Source organism: Henckelia pumila, chromosome 1 (assembly GCF_033568475.1).
Source record: "Henckelia pumila isolate YLH828 chromosome 1, ASM3356847v2, whole genome shotgun sequence".
NCBI classification, from domain to species: Eukaryota; Viridiplantae; Streptophyta; class Magnoliopsida; order Lamiales; family Gesneriaceae; genus Henckelia; species Henckelia pumila.
In genome coordinates this window covers 160,180,629-160,205,637 of record NC_133120.1, presented here as the reverse complement: position 1 = coordinate 160,205,637, position 25,009 = coordinate 160,180,629, and the positions used below count along the sequence as shown (strand labels likewise).

Genomic DNA, 25,009 nt, shown 5'->3' with positions numbered 1-25,009 from the left:
GTTCCAGAATGTTCCTCGATGACTTGAACGTTTAACTATTAAGGTTTTTTAAAAAATTCACCGCTAAATAAAAATGTTCCTGCCATCTAGGCCAAGACACAACTGATAAAACTGATGGCAATAAAAAAAACATGCTGTGAAACTAACCCGCAATCCGAGCTATTTGTGGCTATTATTAAAAAAAATTAAAAAAAATAAAAAATAAAAAAAATAAAAAATAAAAAATAAAAAATAGGAAACAATAAAATCTTACGTACCGACTACAAAAAATATTATAATTAGGGTTTAGGTTTTTTTTTTTTTTTTTTTTGGGGAAAACACCGCCGGAAGCGGGGGGGTTAGGCAGACCCCTACCAGTATATAGACATAAAAAGAAAATACAAGGAAACCTAAAGAAGGAGGGGGACTAGACCAAGACCTCCTCAAAAGGCTATACAAAGCAAGTAAGAACATCAAAACAGCTAGGGTACCAAGAGATAAAAAAAAGACAGAACAACCCTAGAAACTATACCAGTGATAACAAAAAATACAACCTCTAGCGAAAGAGACACCAGAAGCCCTCCAGATCTGCAAAATATCAGTAACATCCATAGCTCAAGCTTGCCAATAAAAGACCAGGCAAAGAAACACGGATGAAGAACACCAGTCAAAACCCATAACACTAGCAAAGCGGACCCCAGAAGTCAGCGAGCGCGACAAAAATAACATCAAACCGGGTGATTAGATCAATGCAATAAAAGGAGCAGTAAAGCCAGGTCACTGAGAAGTCACTGTGCAGAAGAAGCCGCCAGATGAAAGAGAAGGCGACCTCAAACCAGTCGACCCAAGCCAAAAGGTAACGAGGATGAGAATGCCTGAAACCAACCCCATCCAATAACTAAGAAAAACAGCCCCAGAGATGCATAGGGCAGCAGAACCCTAGAATACAAGCAACCCATAAAAGCGGAGACGGCCAAGGAGAAACCACCGAATGCGCCCGACAAGCCCTAGCCCACTAAGAAACAGTAAGACCAGGAATGAACTGCAAAAACCTCCAAAAGATCCGGAAAAGGACCGGAAAGGTGTACCTGCAAAGAAAATAAATAGCTACATATATCTAAATCTAGGATGACCTAGACCAAAAGGGAGATCAAACAAAGAAAAAGAAAGCCCAAGAGAAACGGCTATAAGTGAGCGTGAGGCTCTAAGAAAACCTAGATCTAAGATAAGGCAGCCCAGAAGAGTCAGAGCGGGCCAAGGGAGCAATAAGAGAGGGTAAGGGAGCACCAAACTCAGCTAAAAACTGCTGATGGTCGTGAGCATGCCGTGCCAGCGCATCCGCAACCGAATTCCCTTCCCTATAGATATGAGAGAAATAAACCGGCCTATGCCTCACCAAAATACGCGTCCTCGACACAATATGATCCAAATCCCAGCGACACCTCCGAGAACGAAGAATCTGAATGGCTATTTGTGAATCAGTCTCAATCCAAAGGGGAAAAAGGCTATGGTCAGAACAGAAGAGGACACCCCTCCAAACCGCCCAAAGCTCTGCACGAACATTGGACCCCGGACCAATGAACTCACTGAAAAAACCCAAAGTACGACCAGAAGAATCCCTGACTAATCCACCCACAGAAGACTCACCCGGATTCCCTTTAGAACTCCCATCAACATTAAGCTTAAAAAACCCAGGCGGAGGCTTCAACCAACGGACAATCACAGTCTTCTGTGTCCGTTGGAAGCCAACCGAGATACCCATGGAACGCGCAGCCTGCAAAACCCCCAGCCAAAGGCGGGGCTTGACCATGGCTGAAGAATGAGCAAGTCTCAAGTAGGAAAAGATCTGAAATTTGACAGTCTCCGCAGAAGGGGATAAATGACGGTGCTTAACATCATTACGTGCGGTCCAAAGGAACCAAAGCACGACGAAAGGAATGAACTCCTTCACATTACCCCCTGGAGACCACTCGCGACCCCGCTTCCAAGCGCTGAGGAACGACCGAAAGTCCTCAGTGTCGGGGATGCGAACACGGAAAATCGCCCCAAAGTAATGCCAAACAGAGCGAGCAATGGGACTATGAATGAAAACGTGTGTAAGCGTCTCAGACCTCGCACAACACTGACATTTGGACGCGAGTGAAAAACCACGTCGCTGAAGAACCTCATCAACAGGCAGCCACTGGTGCCAGAATCGCCACAAGAAAAAGGACATGGTGGGCCTCAGCCACCTACCCCAACAAGGGGTCAAAATGTTCAAAACCTGCCCTCTCAGGCGAACCTGCTCCCAAGCAGATCGAACCGAAAAGGCCCCATCAGAGCTGTGGATCCAAATAGCCGCATCCGGCTCATCCACCAAAACAGGGACCTGTGTTATCTCCTCCGCCAAAGTGGAAGGAACAATAACATAGAGGGTATCAAAATCCCACGCTCCCTCAAAAAGGAAGCTAGAAACACACGCACGCCTATCACCTCTGACATCACACCGGCTCGACAGAGGAGTATCACCCAGCCAAATATCATCCCAAAAAGAAACCTCCCCACCACCAATTCTCCACCGAATGCCGGCCTCCGCATGAGGACGGATCTGAAGCAAACGACGCCAAGTGGGAGAAATGGCACCACGAGAGGGGGCACAAACGGGGCTCACGAGCCTACAATACTTCCTCAATAAGAATCTCGCCCAAAGGGAAGTACCCTGTCTGCACCTGAACCACAGCTTCATGGAGAAGCTATCAACCACGTCTTTGAGACGGCGAAAACCAAGGCCGCCTTCACTCACCGGAAGACAGCCACGAGACCACCTAGCCCAATGCCAATTTTTCTCCAAAGGACGAGAACCCCAAAGAAAACCATTAAAAATAAGCTCCAATCTCTCCAAAACAGCCAAGGGAGGCTGGATCACTTGGAAGAGAAAAATCGGGATCGAGAGGAGCACACTTCGAATCAGCGTCATCCTGCTCCCAGGAGCAAGGGTACGGAGCTCCCAACCCTCCAGCTTTTTTCGGACCGACTGCAAAAGAGGCTCAAACAGAGAACACTTACGGTTCCCACGGAAAAGCGGAGCTCCGAGGTAACGCAAAGGCAGCTGGCCCTCCGCGAAGCCAGTGATGCGCAGAAAATGGGAGCGGCGACGAGCAGAACAACCTGGATGAAAAATCATGGCACTCTTGGCCACATTCACCAGTTGTCCAAAGCAGTTTTCATAATGAGCCAAGAAATCTTTGAGGCACTGCATACCTCGAGATCCCCCATTGGCAAAAATAATGACATCATCAGCATAGGCCAGATGGGAAATCGACAAGTCACACCCAGACCGGTACCTCATAGCAGGGTTCTGGGAAAACAATCTGTTGAGACCGCGGGACAAGTACTCAGCCCCAAGAATGAAAAGAAGAGGGGACAAAGGGTCCCCCTGTCTCAAGCCCCTCGCATAGCTAAAGAAACCAGCAGGGGAACCATTGATGTTAACAGAGAATTTGCAAAAAGAAATTCAATCCCACACCATCCTCACGACCTGCTCGGAAAAACCAAACCGCCTGAGGACGTCCAAAAGAAAGGACCATTGGACTCTATCGTAAGCCTTGGCCATGTCCAATTTCAAAATGACATTGCCACCACGGGAAGGGAGGTTAAGGCTGTGAGTAAGTTCCTGAGCGAGAAGGATATTATCAGCAATCATCCGACCCGGAACAAAACCACTCTGATTCTGAGAAATAAGCCTCCCAACCACAGAACTCAGCCGAGAGTACAAAAGCTTCGAGATGATCTTATTCGAGACATTGCACAAGCTGATTGGACGGAAGTCCGTCCAAGCATGAGCACCCTCGACTTTTGGAATCAAAGTGATAGTGGTGGCAGTGAAGCCTTGAGGCAAAGGAGAGCCATTGAAAAAATCAAGGACGGCGTCCATGACGTCCTGCTGCACAAAATCCCAGTAGTGCTGGAAAAAAAGGGACGAATACCCATCAGGACCCGCCACACTCTCCCTAGGAATGGAGAAAACAACCGATCGCACCTCCTCCAAGGAGGGAACAGCAGCGATACGATTATTCTCCTCAAGAGAAATATCCGGGGAAAAACCAGCAAAATCAGGCAGATCCAAGACAAAAGGATCCCCAGTGAGAAGGCGCTGGAAGTACGCAGCCCCAGACTGCTGGATAAGCATCGGGGAAGTAAGGAAGGTCCCATCTTCCCAAATACGAAAGATCTTATTAGCCACATGCTTCTTCTTAACCATATTATGGAAGAGCTTCGTGTTACGCTCCCCATCCTCCAGCCACTTGCAAGCGGCTTTTTGTTTCCAAAAGTTCGCCTCCATGGCGGTGATACGGGCCAAATCCTCATTGCACCGGGACAAAAGGTTCCAACAGTGCTCAGAGGGGTTCGCTTCACAGGCAGCCTCCGTCAGTCTAACAGACTTCTCCGCCTCAGCTCCGATCAAAAATGTTCCCAAACACAGCCCGGTTCCACCACTTAAGGTGGCCCTTCAGATGTTTCAGCTTTGCAAAAAGCTTGGGCATGCCCTGCAAAGAACAGGGTGTGTTCCAATTCATCCTGACGGTCTGAAGGAACCCAGGATGACGAACCCACATGCTCTGGAACCGAAAAGAACTCGGCCCACGAGCAAAAATAGGAGCAGAGACCAAAAGATGGCAATGGTCCAAAACCGTACGACTGAGGTGTTCCACTCGAATAGAATGGAAATGGTCACCCCAATCCACAGAAACAAAAACACGGTCCAGACGCTTCCAAATGTTCCGATTCGTCCAGGTGAACGAGGAACCCTCAAAACCAGCGTCAACCAGAGCCGACTCAAGGATAAAGTCATTAAACTCGTCCATGGGGAGTTGCCTCCCGCCAGACGAGCCCAAGCACTCAGAGGCATCTCTCACAACATTGAAGTCCCCTCCAAAAAGCCAAGGACCACTGTCAGGTTTGACTTGGAGCAAAGAAGCCCACAAGTCTCTCCGCACCGTGTAGTCACACTTGGCATAAACAAAAGAGCAAAAAACAGCCACCGGGAGGAAAGAGGCTGACACTTTGAAGTGGAGGAACTGAGCATGATCAAAAAGATACTCAGGCATCACATCTTCAGCAAAAAAAACCCAAATATGCCCAGAGGTATTCGAAAAAACTTTCTGAAAACCCAGACGACGCACCATGAAACGCTGATCAAGGGCAATCATCGGATCCAAAACAGCCAAAATCTTAACACGCTTTTCAATTTAGGGTTTAGGGTTTAGCATTATTTGGGGTTTAGGGTGTCTTATTGCGGGTCCGGTGAAACCCGAAAATTTCAAGCGCGCATCCCCAAAAAGACACGCTACTGAATCTGGATTCGATTCTTTATCGCTATTTTACTTTTGCGGTATTCGAGGTTATATAGCAAAGTAAAGTACAAATATTCACAGGATTGTCACGTGGCCTTCTCATAAATATCAATCGATCACGTCAAATATCAAGTTTTTAACAGTCGACAACCAAATAATGATCAGTCGATCATAAATTTTAAAACGGTCAAACAACGGTCGAAGAGGTAGCATCGGCGTCCACTGTGATCAATTTTGCTCCAATCCAAAACCCATGGTGATAACGATAGATTATTCTCCACCAAATTTGAATCCAATTTAATCTTACATTATGATGATTTTAGTACACACGGACGGAAATGCCAGACTTTATTTATTGCCCTGTTCAGTTCATGAATAATATTACTCCAAAGAAGACACGCATACTGAGGGATCAGCACGCATGCGCATGATTATTTATTTCCCGGTTCAGTTCATGAATAATATTACTCCAAAGAATACACGCATACCGAGGGCTCAGCACGCATGCACATGCGCATTCTGTTTGCGCAACCCGAAGATGACACGCAAATCGAGGGATTGAAGAACCGCAATTGTATTTATTTTTGTCCCGTTCATTTTTTTTTTCTTTTGTCTGCTGGTTTCTAGTTTCCCTTTATTATCTTAATGTTATTATGTTATTATTATAAATATATAATGTTTATAGGCGAAATTCGTTAAAAAGGCCGGTACACGCACTCTGAGAGGCTCTGAACTCTCATCGTCTGTATTTCTTCCTTGACATCTCCCCAGAATAGTATCTATTTTCAAAATACGTATTATGGGTTCCATCAGTACTGATAGATTTTTTTTTCTAATTCCGATATCGTATTATTTCGTGTTTCCATTAGTAATTTATTTTGTTTTTCTTGCATTGTAATGTTAAATGGTATCTATTTTCCACTATGTTGGTTATGTTGGTAATACAAGAAGAGTCCTTACGGACCTTACCTGCGTGTAACTGGGCTTCCATTAGTAGGGTTTTTTTCATTTGTTTTCATAATGATACTAATAATGATAATAATAATAGCGTGTAAACAGTACTTACGAAATTACGTTTACGATCAGTTCACCGAAGAGACGTCAACCAATTAATTAGCATATTAATTGAGAACATGCATTCAAAATGTCCCATCGCATCGGATACTCACGATAAGGATGAATACACATTTGCAACTTTCAATGTTTGTCTATAAATAGTGCATTTACGTGTTTACGTAATATTACGTTCTGCTCAAACTCTTGCACTCTTCCCTTTATTTTCTTCTCCTCTCTCGCATTCACTTTCCAATGGCAGGCGAAGGTTCCAATGTTAACCACTACATACAACATGTGAAGAGGATGTACGAAGACTTTGTCTATGAGAAAACAATGTCTACGTGGTTGAAGATTGAGGAGCTGAGGATGTACAGACAAGCGCCAATACCTCCTCGGTGAATGTCAGACGCCAGAAGACTTGATCGCATAGAGGAGAAATTTAAGAGGAAGCTCCGCATTTCGAATTCCATGGACATTTTCAAAGATAAAAATGTTCGCCATTTAATGTTAATGAAAGAGTCTAAACATGTGAGGAAAATTTTTTACTCTTATCATTTTATGAAAATTGCCTATGATCACCCTAACTCTGACTTGTACTCTTGGGTTGCTGAATGGAAACATTCACTACTTCAAGAATTAGGGTTGTAAAAATTTTATTTTATTATATAAAATTATATTTCGTTAATGAGTTTTTCGTTACACATGCGTTGATAATTCTTGAAACTGTAATGAAGATAATAAGACATGATCATGGTTCGTTAATGAGTTTTTCGTTGCATGATCATGGTTCGTGAAAGACATGGTACCCAAAAACTTTGCTCGGAATGGCAGGAGAAACTGAAACATCCTCAAGGTGTTGTTGCCTGTTGGGGATATCAAGGAATACCTTAAAATTGATTATGTTATCCTCAAGGTCATTTTCATGCCAAATTCACGGGTACAAATTTAATTATTATTATTTTTTTTTGAAAAGATGTAGAAATTTAATTATAATTATACATATTAAATAAAACAGGAATCTGGTCGATCGAAGGTCCAATCGATCGACTCCATATAATAATCGGTCGTTGATGATTTTGCTATCGACCAGATTACAATTACATATATCAATTGATTAAAATAATAATATTTATATTCCTCGTCCTCCTAATAATATTCGTACTCATCGTATTAGTTTACAATTATAATTATAAATAGTAAATAAATAAAGAATGCCTTCGGTCGAGTGTGAATAACATCGGTCGACTCCATATAATAATCGGTCGTTGATGATTTTGCTATCGACCAGATTACAATTACATATATCAATTGATTAAAATAATAGTATTTATATTCCTCGTCCTCCTAATAATATTTGTACTCATCGTATTATTTTACTATTATAATTATACATAGTAAATAAATAAAGAATATCTTCGGTAGTGTGAATAACGTCGGTCGACTCCATATAATAATCGGTCGTTGATGATTTTAGTATCGACCAGATTACAATTACATATATCAATTGATTAAAATAATAGTATTTATATTCCTCGTCCTCCTAATAATATTCGTACTCATCGTATTAGTTTACAATTATAATTATACATAGTAAATAAATAAAGAATGTCTTCGGTCGAGTGTGAATAACGTCGGTTGACTCCATATAATACTCGGTTGTTGATGATTTTGCTATCGACCAGATTACAATCACATATATCAATTGATTAAAATAATAGTATTTATATTACTCGTCCTCCTAATAATATTCGTACTCATCGTATTAGTTTACAATTATAATTATACATAGTAAATAAATAAAGAATTCCTTCGGTCAAATGTGAATAACGTCGGTCGACTCCATATAATAATCGGTCGTTGATGATTTTGCTATCGACCAGATTACAATTACATATATCAATTGATTAAAATAATAGTATTTATATTTCTCGTCCTCCTAATAATATTCGTACTCATCGTATTAGTTTACAATTATAATTATACATAGTAAATAAATAAAGAATGCCTTCGGTCGAGTGTGAATAACGTCGGTTGACTCCATATAATAATCGGTCGTTGATGATTTTGCTATCGACCAGATTACAATTACATATATCAATTGATTAAAATAATAGTATTTATATTCCTCGTCCTCCTAATAATATTCGTACTCATCGTATTAGTTTACAATTATAATTATACATAGTAAATAAATAAAGAATGCCTTCGGTCGAGTGTGAATAACGTCGGTCGACTCTATATAATAATCGGTCGTTGATGATTTTGCTATCGGCCAGATTACAATTACATATATCAATTGTTTAAAATAATAGTATTTATATTCCTCATCCTCCTAATAATATTCGTACTCATAGTATTAGTTTACAATTATAATTATACATAGTAAATAAATAAAGAATGTCTTCGGTCGAGTGTGAATAACGTCGGTCGACTCCATATAATAATCGGTCGTCGATTATTTTGCTATCGACCAGATTACAATTATATATATCAGTTGATTAAAACTCATTCATACTGACAAAATTGATTTCTACTACAAATAAATATAGCGTACAATGCCAATTTTATATTGTTCGCATGAACAAATTAATTGTGCTTACATCAAATCTCATCAATAGCTGGAAGGGACCAGTCATTGAGCCAAATCTCTATGGTCAAAAATTTTCTGAAATCGACAATGACATCATCATTCAGTTGATATGGATCGCCATTGCTCATCTCAGCAGCAATTGACCTCAAAGCATACAAACCACACTCGCCACTACACTTAAAGAAGATAATTAGCTTTCACTATTGACCAAATATTGCTTAAACATTATAGTACAAAACATTGATGAGAAGTAACGTAAATGGAAGACCTTGTTTTCTGCTGGGGAAATGCACACAACCTAACGCACGTCCAACTCCTTTCTGCACCTTCAAAATCCAGGGATCTCAGAGTTTCCGGGACCAAGCTAATGACGCCCTTCACAGCTTTGTCGAAGTTGCTCCGAGTTGTCGCACTTATATCTGAATCCAGAAAGTAAATTAGTTGTTCCTTGACGTAAACCATCATCGTAACCCAATGGTTGGGTAGATGGATAGGAGCTAGAACCAAACTCGAAGACCACCAAGAGGACGAGGGCCAATCTTCTACACATCCAGTAATGTGGCTTGTGAGTTGCTCAACGTCAATTGGCTTGTCCATGCTTGAGTACTCTGTTTGGAACAACTGTGCGAAATTAACATTCATCAAAGAAACGTTCTCAGCTAATATTTTGGGGTACAACTTCTATAAGCTCAGGAGGCCACGCATACACTCTGCCATATGCTGGATCATAAAAATATGTTAAAGGTATATATAAAATACAATACACATGCATGTAATGACAATTGAATCAAAATATGTTGACATGGGGCACTCACATCATATTCTAACCACTGTCCAGGGGTCATAAGAATACGAAAAAAGTTTCGATCATATTTCCCATGTTTCTGTTTGGCCCGCAATTTCCTTATCTCCATCTCAACCTTGGGCAAATCACGCCTGACTCTAAGCAAGTACTGCTTCTCAAACTCTTTACCTTGAAGTGCAGTGTTGGCGCCATACATGGGTGCGTGAAAGGGAGTTGAAACGGCAGATGATCTCAGCACCTTCCTCATGCGCTCGGGTGTCAGGTGACTGGATACATCATCTTCGGCTCATCCTCAACACAGTATTCTTAAACACATTGGAATAAATTAAATAGTCAACTAGATGTAATAAATGGCCCAAACCATATTTAATTAAGGACTTGAACCATACCGGTAGGTGGTGGTCGTCGAAATTGCATTGTACTACCTGCAGCCGCTTCTTCATCTGTCCGGGTTCCAAGCTGCGCATTAGGCGGAGTGACGACTAATCATCAAAGATTAAAACAAGTGATTTTAGTATGTTGTTAGGATCACAAAAAGGGTAAGGAATTTGAGATTGAGGATCGAAAGATGCAATTGATCTAAGAATGTTGTTCGAAGTACAAAAAAGTAAGGGATTCTAACATGACGAACACGTACGTGGTTCATGGTGAGGTGGTGACTGAGGATCCTTTTCTCTTCCCTCATTGGAAGACATTCCTTCTGTATAGAGAAATAAATAAACAAGTCAACTAGATGAAATAAATGGCCCAAACCATATTTAATTCAGGACTTAAACCATACCGGTAGGTGATGTTCGTCGTAATTGCAGTGTAGAATCTGCAGCCACTTCTTCATGATATTTTGCCTAACTGACGACTAGTGATCAAATATTACAAGAAGTGATTTTAGGATGTTGTTAGGATCACAAAAAACTTGGAGATTCTAATACTTCAGAACACATACATGGCACACAATGTGGGGGTGACTTCGGATCTGCATCAACATCCGCTTCTTCATCTGTCCGGGATCCAAGCTGCGCATTAGGCGGAGTGACGACTAATCGTCAAAGATTAACACAAGTGATTTTAGTATGTTGTTAGGATCACAAGAAGGGTAAGAAATTTGACATTAAGGATCGAAAGATGCAATTGATCTAAGAATGTTTTTCGGAGTACAAAAAAGTAAGGGATTCTAACATGACAAACACGTACGTGGTTCATGGTGAGGTGGTGACTGAGGATTCTTCTCTCTTCCCTCATTGGAAGACATTTCTTCTGTATAGAAAAATAAATAAACATATCATTTTAGCATGTTGTTAGGATTCAGACGAATGATATGGTATTTGGACACAAACAAAACAAATTCATACGTGACTGGTGAGGTTTTGGCTGCTGCTGAGTGCTACTAGAAAAGACAGCAAGATGGGCTCGCAATATATCTTCCAACTATGTCATCTTCTGTCTCATATCAGCAAACTCACCACGCATCTCAGCGACCTCACCTCGCACCTTAGCAAACTCGGCTCGCATCTCGTTCATTGAAGTTTGTATCACCATCCCCATGAAATCAATGGATGTCTGCATGGCACGCATCATGTCTCCTAACATCTGAATTTCATTTGGCTTAGGTGGCTGCAAGCCACTGGAATTGATTGGAGATGGCGGCGGGATCGTGGAATTATTGGGGCTATTGGACACCAGAGGGTTTGTAATCTTATTATGGGTATCAGGTGACCGATCATGGATGTGTGACGGCGGGTTCCCCGGAGGAATATTCACATCCGATGTATGAACAAAACGGGAAGGGGGACGCTGGAAGCAGTACACCTTCTTCCCCTGGGCCATAAAATCAACGATTTGATAAATCACATGATCTGGAGAAGGGTCTTCAAATATTCCATTGCTGAAGTGTGCTGACATACGCTCCTCGTCAGTGGGAGCAAGGATCCCGACAATGACAGCCTACAAGTAATACTCATAATTTAATGCGAGTAATGGATTTATGAATGAATACCATATATCTAAGAGACAAAACAATTACTTTACTTACATTGTCAAGGGATTTGAAGCATGAATTAATTTCTTCCTTCTTAGGAGCATTCTTGCTGCTCCAGTCCTTCGTGCTCCAATGACACATACGCGGAAGTGGTAGACCAGCCTCATCTAAATGAGTTGCAAAACTGTCCACAACGCCAGGTATGCATTCGTAGGACAGGATCTGCAATTATATAACATTTCTATTTAATATATAAATATGATTCAAATGATATTATTACAAAAAATGACAAATCAAGATGACTTCTTACTTGTAATGGATTGATGAAACCTGCAATGGTGTATGTGAGCGAATTCTATTTTTTTTCATTCCTTTCTTTCAATTTGTCACTTAAATTCATCGACCGCAAGCAAGCAAGGACTACATCATATGCGCAAGACCCCCAAGGATATCTATTAAAAACATCAAAGTCTTCCACTAACCTAAGCCACTCGGTGCCCACGGTCACAGATTGCCAAGTTCTCTTGATCAACAGAACACCAATGAAAAAAAGAAGGCACACTTGTTTTAACTTCTCAAGATTAACCTCATCACCGCCCTCGCGGCTCAACACACCAAGCCTATCCTCCAAGTTCAGCACAAAGACCACATCCATATCCCCAAAATGTCTAGATTTAAAGTCTAAATTCATTGGAATCTCAGGAATATCTTTGGAGCAGTTAAGTCCTGAGATCAAACAAAACTCTAGTTTTGAAAATCTTATAGGCCTCTTTCGAATCACCATCCAGAATTCATTTTTCGGTGAGTCTAATGTCTGCCTACTTATCAAATACCATAACAAACTCCCAGACAATTTATAACGATTTGCACTACATATCAGGTGACCAAATTGTGTTCTGCTCATCATGACTTCCATCTCGGCCGGATTAAGATACTTCATTATCTTTTCAGAAACATCTACGTACCGTCCCAATGTAGTCAATTTGCAAGAAAAACAATCAACTTTGAACCCTTTCCTTTTAAGAACAACCTGAAAATGTATTAAATCAATGAATACCTAATTACGACTGAAATCAGAAGAAATAAATGTTCAAAAAAAGTCAATATCAAAATAATAAGTTAAATGAATCAGTTGAGATTAAAATATGATACAGTCGAGTTAAGAAAGAAATCGGTTGGGACATGGTCGATAATTCCTGCTAAGTAATACATTCAAGATTCATAACATCATCAGTCGATATATGAAGCAAATCGGTCGGAACATAGTCGAGATTCATCCAACGTAATGCAGTAGAGATTCATATCATCGTGCTACGTAATACAGTCGAGATTCATTACAACATAAGTCGAGATATGAAACAAAACATTCGGAAATGGACGAAATCTACTATGAATGTACTACTGTTTCCCTAGGAATGAACAAACATATGAAAATAGAAAAACCTAGGTTTCTCGATGACTTATAGTAACGTTTTCCTCTGCCATTGCTGAATGCTGCTTGTCGAGAACGAAAGAGGTTACGGGGAGTAAAGGAGCTACGAGGATGACGAAGGAGGGCTTCAACGACGGTTCAATAAGGTTCCGTTCCGACGGTTCCGTTAAAAATTGAAAAGCGGACAGAGGGAAAATTGAAATTGCAGTAAACCAATTAATTACATCAGTCGAGAAATCATTTACCGAGTCGACGAGGGTTAAAATGGTTTGTATCTCATTTTGGATTTTTTTTATTCAACTTAAAATTTTTACTTAAGGGTAAAATTGTCTTTTTCATTCTGAGGTCTATTTGCTCAAATAAAAACAAGACGGGGTCCATATCCCTTATTTTCCCGATTTTTTCCGATACACCAACACCCCTTATTCGAACAGATGAACCAACAACATCTAGCTATCGATACTGATGTATGTATCTGTGTGTGTGTTTCGGATGGTTTATCTTTCAATCGGCACTCTTTTTTTCTTCTGTATCGTTCTTTATTTTGCGAAACCTAGATCCGTTTTCGTCGGAGATTCTTTTACTTTCATAGCGTCGTTGTGGCTATGGTTTTGTGTTTTTTCTTTGTATTTTTTGAGCTGTGATGGTTATCGGGCATGGGGACGATCGGAATCGTATCTTGGTAGGGTGGTCCAAAACGGCCATGCGATTGGATGGGCTCCGCTAATCGTCACGGCAACTGGCGATCTGCAGCCATGACGTGGTTGTGTTCCTTGTGCTCTCTTTCTCAAGATCTGAGCCTTTTTTTTTTCTTTTTTTTTTAAAAAAAAAACATAAAATTATTATTTAGTTTTTTTTAAAAAAAAATTGTTATTTATATGTCTTCATCTAAGTTAATTTTGAAAATAGGTGATTTAGTTTTAGTTGTTCTGGAATGAATGTGATCGACCCTAGAGGATGCTGCGAGATTATGTTCTATTTTCTGCATTTAAATGATCTCGTCAATTTAACTTTTCATTTGCATAACTTATTGTAACCGAAAGCTTGGATGACTATTATTCTATTTCACTCTTTTGTGATGAATTCTGTTTTTATTGTGTAAGGCTGCCACAGACTTGTTTGCGTTAGATTTATTCTTTTTATGCCTTGTATTATTTTTCTTGTATGGTGATATTATTTTTCTAATATTTGAATTTTGAATATCGAGTGATTTAATGCTAAAAAAATTATATATACAGCTTGACTTGATGTTAACATTTCTCGAGCTTAACCTTTACAATCGCCTCTTTCTTTTTGTCTTCTCGAGTCAGACATTTTTTGAAAGCTCCTTATGGTGGTTGCTTGGCAGTTTTTTTGAGAACCGAATTTGAAAAAAGTTAAGGGAAGCTAATGCGTACAATATTATTTTCTACTGAGAGAATAGCTGAGAAAGTGGGCTCTTTATCTTGTTGTTAGTGGTATTTGCTTTGATAGCTGTTGGATATGTACTTAAGAAGGTAAAACAAATTTTGATAGATATCTTGTTTGACAAGGAGTAGGGGCTTGAGGATCCAACAAGGAGTAGATACAAGCTTCTTCTGAGTTGTTCCTTAAATATTACTTCTGTGATCCCACCTGAACTGCCTTTGGAGCTTTCAGTTGTTGTTAATACTTCGTTAACACTCACTCTTTGACGAAGATGTGTATTTTGAAGTAATTGTTTTAATTGTCCAATTGAACTAATAAAATGAAAGCTGGTCTTTTCGTTAGGAACTCTCTTGATGTTTGTGTTTTATCGTTGTGTTGGGATGTTCCATTTGCTTTGCAAGAGTGTTACTCTTTAGTATGTCTCGATGTTTCCATTCTGCAGGTTGATATGTGATGTTTTGACCAGACTGGGATGCTAACATCTGAAGACATGGTTAGGCAACTCAAGGTCTAATGCATCCACTTGTGTTTGATCCTATACTTATAAATATTTGATGCATTTTTTTTTACACATATTAATGTCATAGGTGATTTTAGTTGTGGAGTAACTAATGATTAGACATCGTGGTTGCTAACTTTGAAGTGAATCCTGAAAGATTTGCAGTCATAAAGGTACGGTGAATGAATGTGTTTTTTTTTTTTACAAGTTTATGCTAAGTACATCATCTTATATATAGAATTTCTGGACTATTTTGAATTTGTTTTACGTGACTAATATCATGGAATGTATTGGACAAATGTGATGTATCATGTATGTTGTTTTCAAATGTGCATGATAATTTATTTAGTGTTAATTTTCATGTTGTGTAATATTGTTAAAAAAAACATTGGTGAATGTGTCAGCATGTTGCCTTAGAAATAGATAATTTTTTTGATGATCTGTATGGTATTTTAAATTAATTATACAGTGGCTAATTTAGCCACGATTTTTTTAAATAACGTGGCATGAATAAAGATGAATTATGGCTGTTAATGGGAATTATTGGTCATGAATAGGAGGCCTTTTAGCTGATATTTTCAGCCTATATATATAGTGGCCAAAAATCTGAATGAAGATCACACCCAAAACTACAACTCTCGAACACCAAGTTACTATAATTTTTGGTTTTCTTGAGCTCCAATTTGCTACCATTTTTGGTTGAGTAGATACCGCTGAAATTCAAAGATTTCAGCATAATCTTAAAGTTATTTTGTTTCTGCCCATTTTGAAGCCCAACAACAGCCTTTTGGAAGCCTCGAGAACAAGTGATAACCAGAAATCTCGCAACTCGGCATCGTTTCGAGCATACTTTCTGTCCACTTTCGAGACCTTTGAACAATATTTCGAGAAGCAAATTCTGTCCATTCTTGAAGCCTTTGAATCTGTCCAAGTTTGAGCAATCATCTACTGCGAACATGATATAAATTCTGCCCAAAGTCGATCCAAGAAGCAGTGTCAAAGTCGATCGAGAAGCTTCAATATTTTTCTGCCCAAATTTTGAACAAGATCTTCGGACCTTTACTTGGGTTTGAAATTTGCTCATGTACGAGGCCTTCCAACAACACCTACTCCTAAACTATTTTCTTGGAAATCAAATACGATAAGTGGGCTTTTATACTTTATTGCATGATATAAATCTCTACACTTATATTCATGAGTTAAAGATTATAAAATAAATTACATATGCTTTAGAAATTCGATCGTCATGATATGTATATTCGTTTCACTTTGATATGCTATTTGTTGGCTATTCGTTATATTATTCAGTTAGAGTTATTTGGATTATACTATTAAGAGTCGATTTAAAAATGGTTAAGAAATTTCCGATGATTTGATTTGGTATGGCCCTGATGCGGTGGGTTATAATAACCGTTCTTTTGGCCTCCCCCTTAGAGTATTAACATATAAGGGAATGATCAATAAACCACAAAAAATGAGATAATTAACAGTGCAATGTTTCCTTGTATTTGTGTCAGATTCAACAGGCATAATTTGTTTCGAGATTATAATATGTACATGTGTATATTTTGGTGTTTATCATGTTCGATCGGCCCCCACTTGCTGAGTGTTTCTCAAAACACTCACCCCCTTACCTTTCTCTCCAGATACCGAAAAAAATTGGAAGAGGATGAGCAACATGCATTCTAGGGTTGGTGATCACGTTGTGGAGAAATTATTAGTATATTTTTTGTTTAATTGTCGCATCCGTTATTATCGTTTCTTTATTTTGTAAATACATTATTTTATTATGTAAATGACTGGTTGAAGACTATTTTCTATACTAAGTGGCTTGTTGTTTTACATTTCGAAATATTAAACAACATCGATGACACATCTCGATCTCGGGGCGTGACATTTTAGTGGTATCAGAGCTGTCAAATTCATAATCCGAGTGAGAATTCGTTAAAATTTTTTTGACATTTTCTCATAATAGGCCAAAAGGCCAATGTAGTCCCATCTGAAACGATCCCACAAATCAAATTCATCGTGAGGTATTTCACGATGAGGAAACTCTTATTTCGTCCGAACTCAATCTTTTAGGCCTTCGAAATCGTGTTTTGGCCGTTTTAGAAAAGTTTTGATTTGAAACTCTTATAAATTTTTATAGAGAACTCAAAATCTAACTCCGTCGATTGTGTCACAATCCTCATAATCGACTCTTTCTGGTCAAATAAGCTGAAACTGTTCATGTTATACTATTTTTCTTATTTTTGATATTTCTTATTTTCCTCGTACCCGTGCCCATGCTATCTTATGCATGCGGCAACTTGTCATCGATAGCCAGAAGCATATGATTACCTGGCTAAGTACTAGAGTGGCTGAAGCTAAGCGTGATAAGAAAGAGTGGGAAAAAAAGGCCAATAAGTTCTTTTACGAGTTGGAGCAACTTATATCTCCGAGATGATATTGACCCAAATCATTTTAGAGATGAGGCTCTACGCAACCAGGTTATTAAGTTAAAAAAGCAGCATAACAAGACAAAGGAAAATATGGAGGCAGCATAAGTGGAACATAAGCGGATGAAGGAGAGTTTTGAGGCATCCTAAGACACCATAGCAGAGCTCTCCGGTGTCGTTAGCCACTTGACCAAACGAGTTGATCATGAGAAGAGGTTGAGGCAGCAATCCTATGCCAGTGCATAGTTGTCAACAGATGCGAGTTCGCATCCAGTAGCTAGAAGCTCAAGTCCAGCAGTTGTAGGGTACAGTGGAAAAATTGAACAATCATAATGTCATTCTACTCCATGTTGTTAATCAATTGCAAGAAGAGGATTCCAAGGAGAAAATCGAGGAAGATCCCGAAGAGATAAAGGTTGAGAAGGATCCGCAGAAAGCTGTGGGGGATGGAGAAGTTATAGATTTAGATTAGTATGAATGTCTTATTTGTTACTCAACTATGTTTCTTTGCCGCTTATTCCCAATTCAGTTGTGGTTTTAATTTTCAACAAAGTTTTCAATTGTTGTTTCAATTCAGTTGGTATTTTCAATTCTGAAATTCAATGAATGATCTTTTGTTTATCCATGTGCCCAACTTGTTCTATTATGCTTCCAATCTATGGCTCTATTAGAATCTTAAAACTTTACGCGTTTGTAGGACATGGATGAGAAACATGTACGCAACAATCGTAACCCGTGCTATAGATACCATAAAAACAATAATGAAGGGAACCCACCTCCATCACCATCAGGGTTAGGCCTGAATCAAGCGGATTTTATGGTCATAGCAACCATTGTGGCTACCACCATTCAAGGGTTGGGAAACCCGCCTGTCAATGGCAATCCACCACCACAGGCAGTACCACAAGTGCATGGGGTCAAGTATCCCTATGAGTCAATGAGAAAGAATCGAGCTCAAACCTTCAAAGGAGATCTAGATCCAGAGGTCGGCCAAAATTGGCTCAAGAACATTGAGACTCAACTCCACCTACTCGAGATCCTTGATGAGTTTAAGGTGGATGTAGTGACACTACAAAAAAAGGGTTTTTAAATGTGGTTTTTCAGGGGAGTTTGCAAAACCGCTCTTGAAAATAAATCAATAGAATCAGTTTTATCACAACCGCTTGTAATTTCATACTTTTAAGTGTGGTTTATTAAATTCTCTTGTTGAATATATTTTATCACCGGCTTATATGAACTGCTGCTAGAAAGCTCTCCTAATTTCGTATTTTTCAAGTGTGATTTCTTAAACGCTCTTGCTGAATACGTTTTAGCATTGTTTGTATAAACCGCAGCTAGAAAGCGCACCTAAGGTCATACTTTTAAGCGCGGTTTCTTTCGCGCTCTTGTTGAATATATTTTAGCACCGATTTGTATAAACCACTCCTAGAATGCGCTTCTAATGTCTTAATTTTAAGAACATTTTCTTAAACGCTCTTATTGATCATATTTTAGCACCAGTATGTATAAATCATTACTGAAAAATGCTCTTAATGTTATAATTTTAAGCGTGGTTTTGTTGAAGCTCTTGCTGAACACATTTTAGCATCGATTTGTATTAACCGTTCCTAGAGAGTGCTCCTAGTATATTAATTTAAAGCGCGGTTTGTTAAACACTTTTGTTCACACACACACACTTTGGCACCAATTTTTACAAACCGTTGCTAGAATGTGCTCCTAATGTCGTAATTTTAAGCACGGTTTCATAAATCCTCTCGTTGAAAACATTTTAGCAATGGTTTGTATAAAACCGCTGCTTGAAAAAGCTCCTATTGATATAGTCGTTATGAGCACCTTTTTATCTACTCATATTGGATATTTTTAGCAGCAGTTTCCAAAAAACTGTTGATGTGAAACACTTTTATTGATCTAACTTGTTGTTACTATTTTAAATTGCACCCATTGAATACATTTAGTATCGTTTGTATAAATGCCGCTATAAACCGTTCCTACAGGTATAACTACTAAGAATACTATTTAAATTGTCTTGGTGAATTTTAACAGCGTTTTAAATAATTTTAGTGCTCTAAGCCAATTTTATTGCTCTAGTTTTTAAGTACTGCTTTAAAAATTGTATATATTAAATACTTTTAATAGCGGTTTGTATAAATCGCTGCTATAAATTATTACTCTCTATTTAACTATTGAGAACACGGCTCTTGCAAACCAAACTATCGGGTTTGTAGGAGCAATATGAAAACTGCTCGTGCAAACCGAACAACAAAGTTGGTTTTACTTAAATTGTTTATATTGCCTTAATATTATGAATGGTTATGAAACTGCTTCCATTGCAAAAGTTTTAGTAACCGTTTATATCAACCTCTACTATAAAACTGCTCTTATTGATATAAGTATTAGGATCATTCTGGAAATTGCTCATATTGAAGACATGTAACAACAATTTTCAAAGAACCGATTATGTGGAGCACTTTTATTGCTCTATTGTTTAAGGGTTGATTTGAAAATTGTATCTATTGCATACTTTTTATTATTGGTTGTTTAAACAAATTCTATAAACTGGTCTTATTGATATAATTATTAGGAACATTCCGAAAAATGCTCATATTGAAGACATGTAGCAGCGTTTTCAAAGAACCGGTCTTGTGGACCCTTTTCTATTGTCTATTTTCTAGGATTGGTTTAGAAATTGCACCTATTGAATAAATTAGTAGTGGTCTTATGAACCGCTCCTACAAACCACTCCTATTGATATGAAAATTATGAACATTATGAACACTTCTCATAACAAATATTTTTAACAATGGTTTTCACAAAACCGATGTTAGGATTCGCTTTTATTGCTTTATTTTTTGTAAGATTGGTTTGAAAATTGTACCTATAGAATAAGTTTTAGTATTTTTTGTATAAACCGATGCTAAAAACCACTCTCGTTGATATAACTTATTAGGAGCATTCTATAACTATTCAGATTATAATTTTTTACATCGATTTTCACAAAACTGGTGCTATGAATCTTAGGATGAAGGAAATCTGTGAGAGAACACTAAACTCACTAGTGGGTTTTTGTGATTTGTTTTTTGTTTTTGTTTTTTGTTTTTTTACACCATTAAAATCCAATGGTGGGTTTTAGTGGGTGCATACAAAAATCTTACAGCATAAGGTATACCTGTATTCATTTGTTAACAACAATAACATATTTACGATCCGAAACAGCGCGCGAAAAGTTTGACAAATCTATTTACATTATTATTATTATTATTATTATTATTATTATTATTATTATTATTATTATTATTATTATTATTATTGAGATCATAACAAATTTTGGTGCATTTATCTTATGGTAATTTATATTTTATATCCATCGTGGAACATTTAGAGGTTAAAAAAGAATTCAATTCAAAACGAATCAACTCGAAAGATATCGGATTAAGGTTGGAGGTTTGGGTTCATTTTGAATGGGGTTGGACCCGAAATCTAACCTTAAAATATTAATCGTGTTTTGGTGGGGTTTGTATCAATATGGTTGACCTGAATTTTTCAAATTATTTTTTAACATATAAAATTAAGAAATATTGACTTCATTTTATATACTGTGTTTATGAAAAAAAATTATTATATATATTGGTATAATAGATTTTTACAATTTAAAGTTTATTTTGTAAAATTTGATTTTTTTTTAAAAAAATTGAAATAGTGAATGGAACGGTTTTTTTTTTTAAATTTATTAGCATTAAAAAAATTGAAATAGTTAATGGAACGGTTTTTTATTTATTTATTAGCATATCATACCAAGAGATCATAAGTCCTTCTTACTTAATATATAGAAATATATATATATATATAAATATATAATTCCCAAAATACCAAATTTTTTTAAAAATCAACTAATAAAGTCTCCGATCCATTTTAAAAGCATGGTTTTAAAAATATTTTCAAGCAAATTTTTATTTATTTTTAACCTTATTAAATATATATAATGCTTAAAAAAGAGAATGAAAGTCCAAAATTAAAATTGAATCCACAAATAACAAATAAAAAATAATATATTCTATAATAATATAGAAATTTTTAATTATAATTAAATAAATATACAAATCCTTTAGGGGTGGTAAAAATTTCCGAAATCCCGACCCTTCCCGAATCCCATCCCATTATCGTCCCGATAAAATCCCAACCCGAAATTTTCCCGACCCGAATTTTCGGGATTTTTCCCATCCAGATTAATATCGGGAGCGGGAGCGGGATCGGGAATAAAACCTTATCCCGAAGGGATTCCCTACCCGTCCCGAAATAATATAATTATATATTTTATTAATAAATTTATTAATATAATAAGCTAAATATTATTAGGTTTCAACTCATATAACACTTAATTGTGGACTTAATTTGCATAATTTTAATTGTTGGGACGATCAAATTGTAAAATCACGAAATGCCATTTTATTTTTGTGTATTTTTTAAAAAAATTTAATTTATAATTTAATTAATTAATATTTATAATTATCTAATTAGAACAAATATGTAGAACAAGATTCAAGAAATTAATTTGACAATCTATTTAACAAAATTTATTTAGTAATTGTATCCGAACATTTTATTAATAATTATTCGATACATTTTTTCTCTTAACAAAACTTTGAAACATTATCCAGAATATTTTAATATTATATATTTTAAGTTGAATATTTATTTTTATTTATAAATATATGTTTCTAAATAGTATATTTAATAAAATTATCACATTTTTTTTATTTTTTGAACGAAATCTTGAATTTAAAAAAAAATTCGGGATTTTCTCTCCCTAGCCGACGGGATCCCGAATAGTCAGGTCCCGAAATGTTTCGGATACGGGATCGGGAGAAAAAAAAGTTTCCCGATTATTTTCGGGACGAGAGTTGGGTAGAGGGTTTACGGGACGGATCCCGACCCTATTCCACCCCTAAAATCCTTTACGAACTAAGGTTTATATGAATATGAAATTATCAATATTCTAGAAGGTTCTTTGCATGTGATGTAATTTTGAATTTTTTGTATCTCAATTTTTTTTTTGAAATATGAAAATTTTATAAAATCTAAATATGATATAAGAAATTTATATAAATCATTCTTACGGTACAATCTAATTTTTTTTATTTGATTAGATAATGATGTTAGATTCTTCAATTTTTTTATATAACAGTATATTCAATTTAACAAATGCAAAAATTTGGGTGGTAGATTGTATAATTTTTACCGCCAAAATTTTCATTTCACCAATTGAATTACAAATTATAGCGATAAAGATAATCCATCAAAGTTTCTCAAATATTCAAAAAAATTTGAAAAGATAAACATCCATTTAAAACTTTAAAGTGCCTTAATCAGTTAATCTCTATATAACTTTTTCCTTCATATTAAAGTTTTAAACTGCCGTATGAAAAGATAAACGCATTCTTTTTTTTCTCAGATTCTCCTCTTCCCTCTTCATTCACTTCTTCTATCACTAACACTGCTTTTTCTTTCAACCTTTTAGAGGTAATTTATTTTTCAGCATGTGGTTACTTCCTTTCACTACCAAAATTTGTAGAACAGTCTTGATTTTATGCTTTTTGTTGCGATATTTGTGCCCGCAAGTGCACAGTGTCAAGTTTTAATATATGATGAGTAGAGTATCGTTTCCACGAGGATTGAAAATTTATATTCACACCAAGTCTTGTAATTAAAATAATCTCAACTTTGTTTAGAAAATCAAAATTTTAAATTTCAATAAACTAAAATAAAATAAAGAATGTAGAATTTGAAGGATGGCTTTGGGTACACGATCTGAGATGGGTTCTAGATACAAGATATCACTCGATTTTCATTCATACAAATCATATCAATTGATTATATCATATATTCCAATTTATAGGCCAAGAACCCTTAACTGTTATTTACTGCCTCTCCCGAGTGCCGAGTAAATGTTATTATTCTAATGCTAATTTCGATATCTCTATCAAAAATAAAAAAACAAAAAAATTTAATCAAGTTCTATGGTTCTCTTTCAATGACCTCAAAGAACTTGTAGGCCTCCCGAACTCTACAAAAATCCTAGGTTGTGTTTTCCTATGATCCTATTCAAAATCTCCTCTCCCGAGTGCTAAATTTCAAATAAATATAACAATTCAATTATTGATCAAGTAATTGAAAGACAATAAAAACAGGAATACACAAATAAATTGTTAAGAATAAATAATAGTAGGCAAAATAATAGTCAAAACATGAAAATTCAATCAAGATCCGTCAATATCTAGAAACAACCAATAATTTTATAATGAAATAATTAAGCACACAGACATATTCAAAAATCTCATAATAAATCAAGGCAGATAATAAAAATCACAGTCCGTCCCCAGATGAATTTTCTCTGTCGTGTGATTCGATTATCCCTTGTCTTTCGCTCCCACGTCTCAAATCCGTGTCCCAAGCCTACTTGAATGCGTAGTTGTGTGTGGTTATCTTGTTTGGGTGTCGCTTCTTCTCCTCTCAAGTCTCTCAAATTTGTGTGTGTGATTCCCCTCTCAAAAGTAGGCAGCTCCTTTTGTGCGGCTCCTCTTGTCTAATTGTGACTAAATATCTCCTTTTATATGCCCCTAAAATCGTCCAAAAAAAGCACAAAGAAAACCTAAAGTTTCCTTCCAAAAAAAATCACAAAAATTGACTTCGCGACGGCGCGCCCGCATCTGTAGTCTCGCGCACCTGCGCCTGGCTCTCGGGTATAAAATTCTGCAGCGCACGACAATTCTCAAAAAATAATACTCAAACTTTAATCTGAACGGTGAAGATCGAATTTGGATAACTCAATAAATTTACAATAATTTTCTGAAGTTGCTGCTCTGTATTTTATCCTTCCTCTACTTCTTGGTACTTTTGCACCAATTCTTGCAACTCAAAAAAACAACAACAAATATGCATAATACCCACTCAATATATCACAAAAGCCAAGTCAAATCATATATAAATTAAGTGCATAAATTTCACTTATCAGTTTTCTTGAAATCAGTTTTCTTGAAACTTGTTCAATTGAAAATTGATAGATTATTGTAATTTGTTTCATACATGCATGGTTCGTTCGTCGCGTGTCATTTACGAACACGTTGTCGCTAGTTCATCCGGTAATGAATTTTCTTCTTTCGAGCTTTTCACGAACAAATTGTATACTAAATCATGATCATTCTTGTCATCTGTGATATTTTTAAATTTGCTGAGAAACACATCCCTCTTCCTAAATGTTGGGAGACATGAACCCATATACGAATGGGTTATTTGGACTTGATTCTCGGATCATTAAAGATCTTTTCTAGCAGTAATATTTTGATTTAGGAATTCTTAATCTTACGTCTCATGCATTCTAATTAATTGCATTTGTTGGATCTGATATATTTGGATTATGTTGACTTCGATGATAATCAAATGTTTATATTTTAAACTTCCAGTAAATATATATTGACTTGAAAGAGTATTATTTCTATGG

General features: G+C 36.9%; 1 protein-coding gene across 1 annotated transcript; it reads right to left on the bottom strand.

The window, feature by feature from the left end:
• Positions 1–756: 756 nt before the first annotated feature.
• On the bottom strand, positions 757–5,168 carry LOC140874322 (uncharacterized). Its single transcript, XM_073277600.1, has 5 exons — positions 4,573–5,168; positions 3,543–4,466; positions 1,194–3,416; positions 1,004–1,067; positions 757–918 (listed from the first exon to the last, which is right to left on the bottom strand). Exons 1-5 carry the CDS (start codon positions 5,166–5,168, stop codon positions 757–759), a joined length of 3,969 nt encoding a protein of 1,322 aa, XP_073133701.1.
• Positions 5,169–25,009: the final 19,841 nt, after the last annotated feature.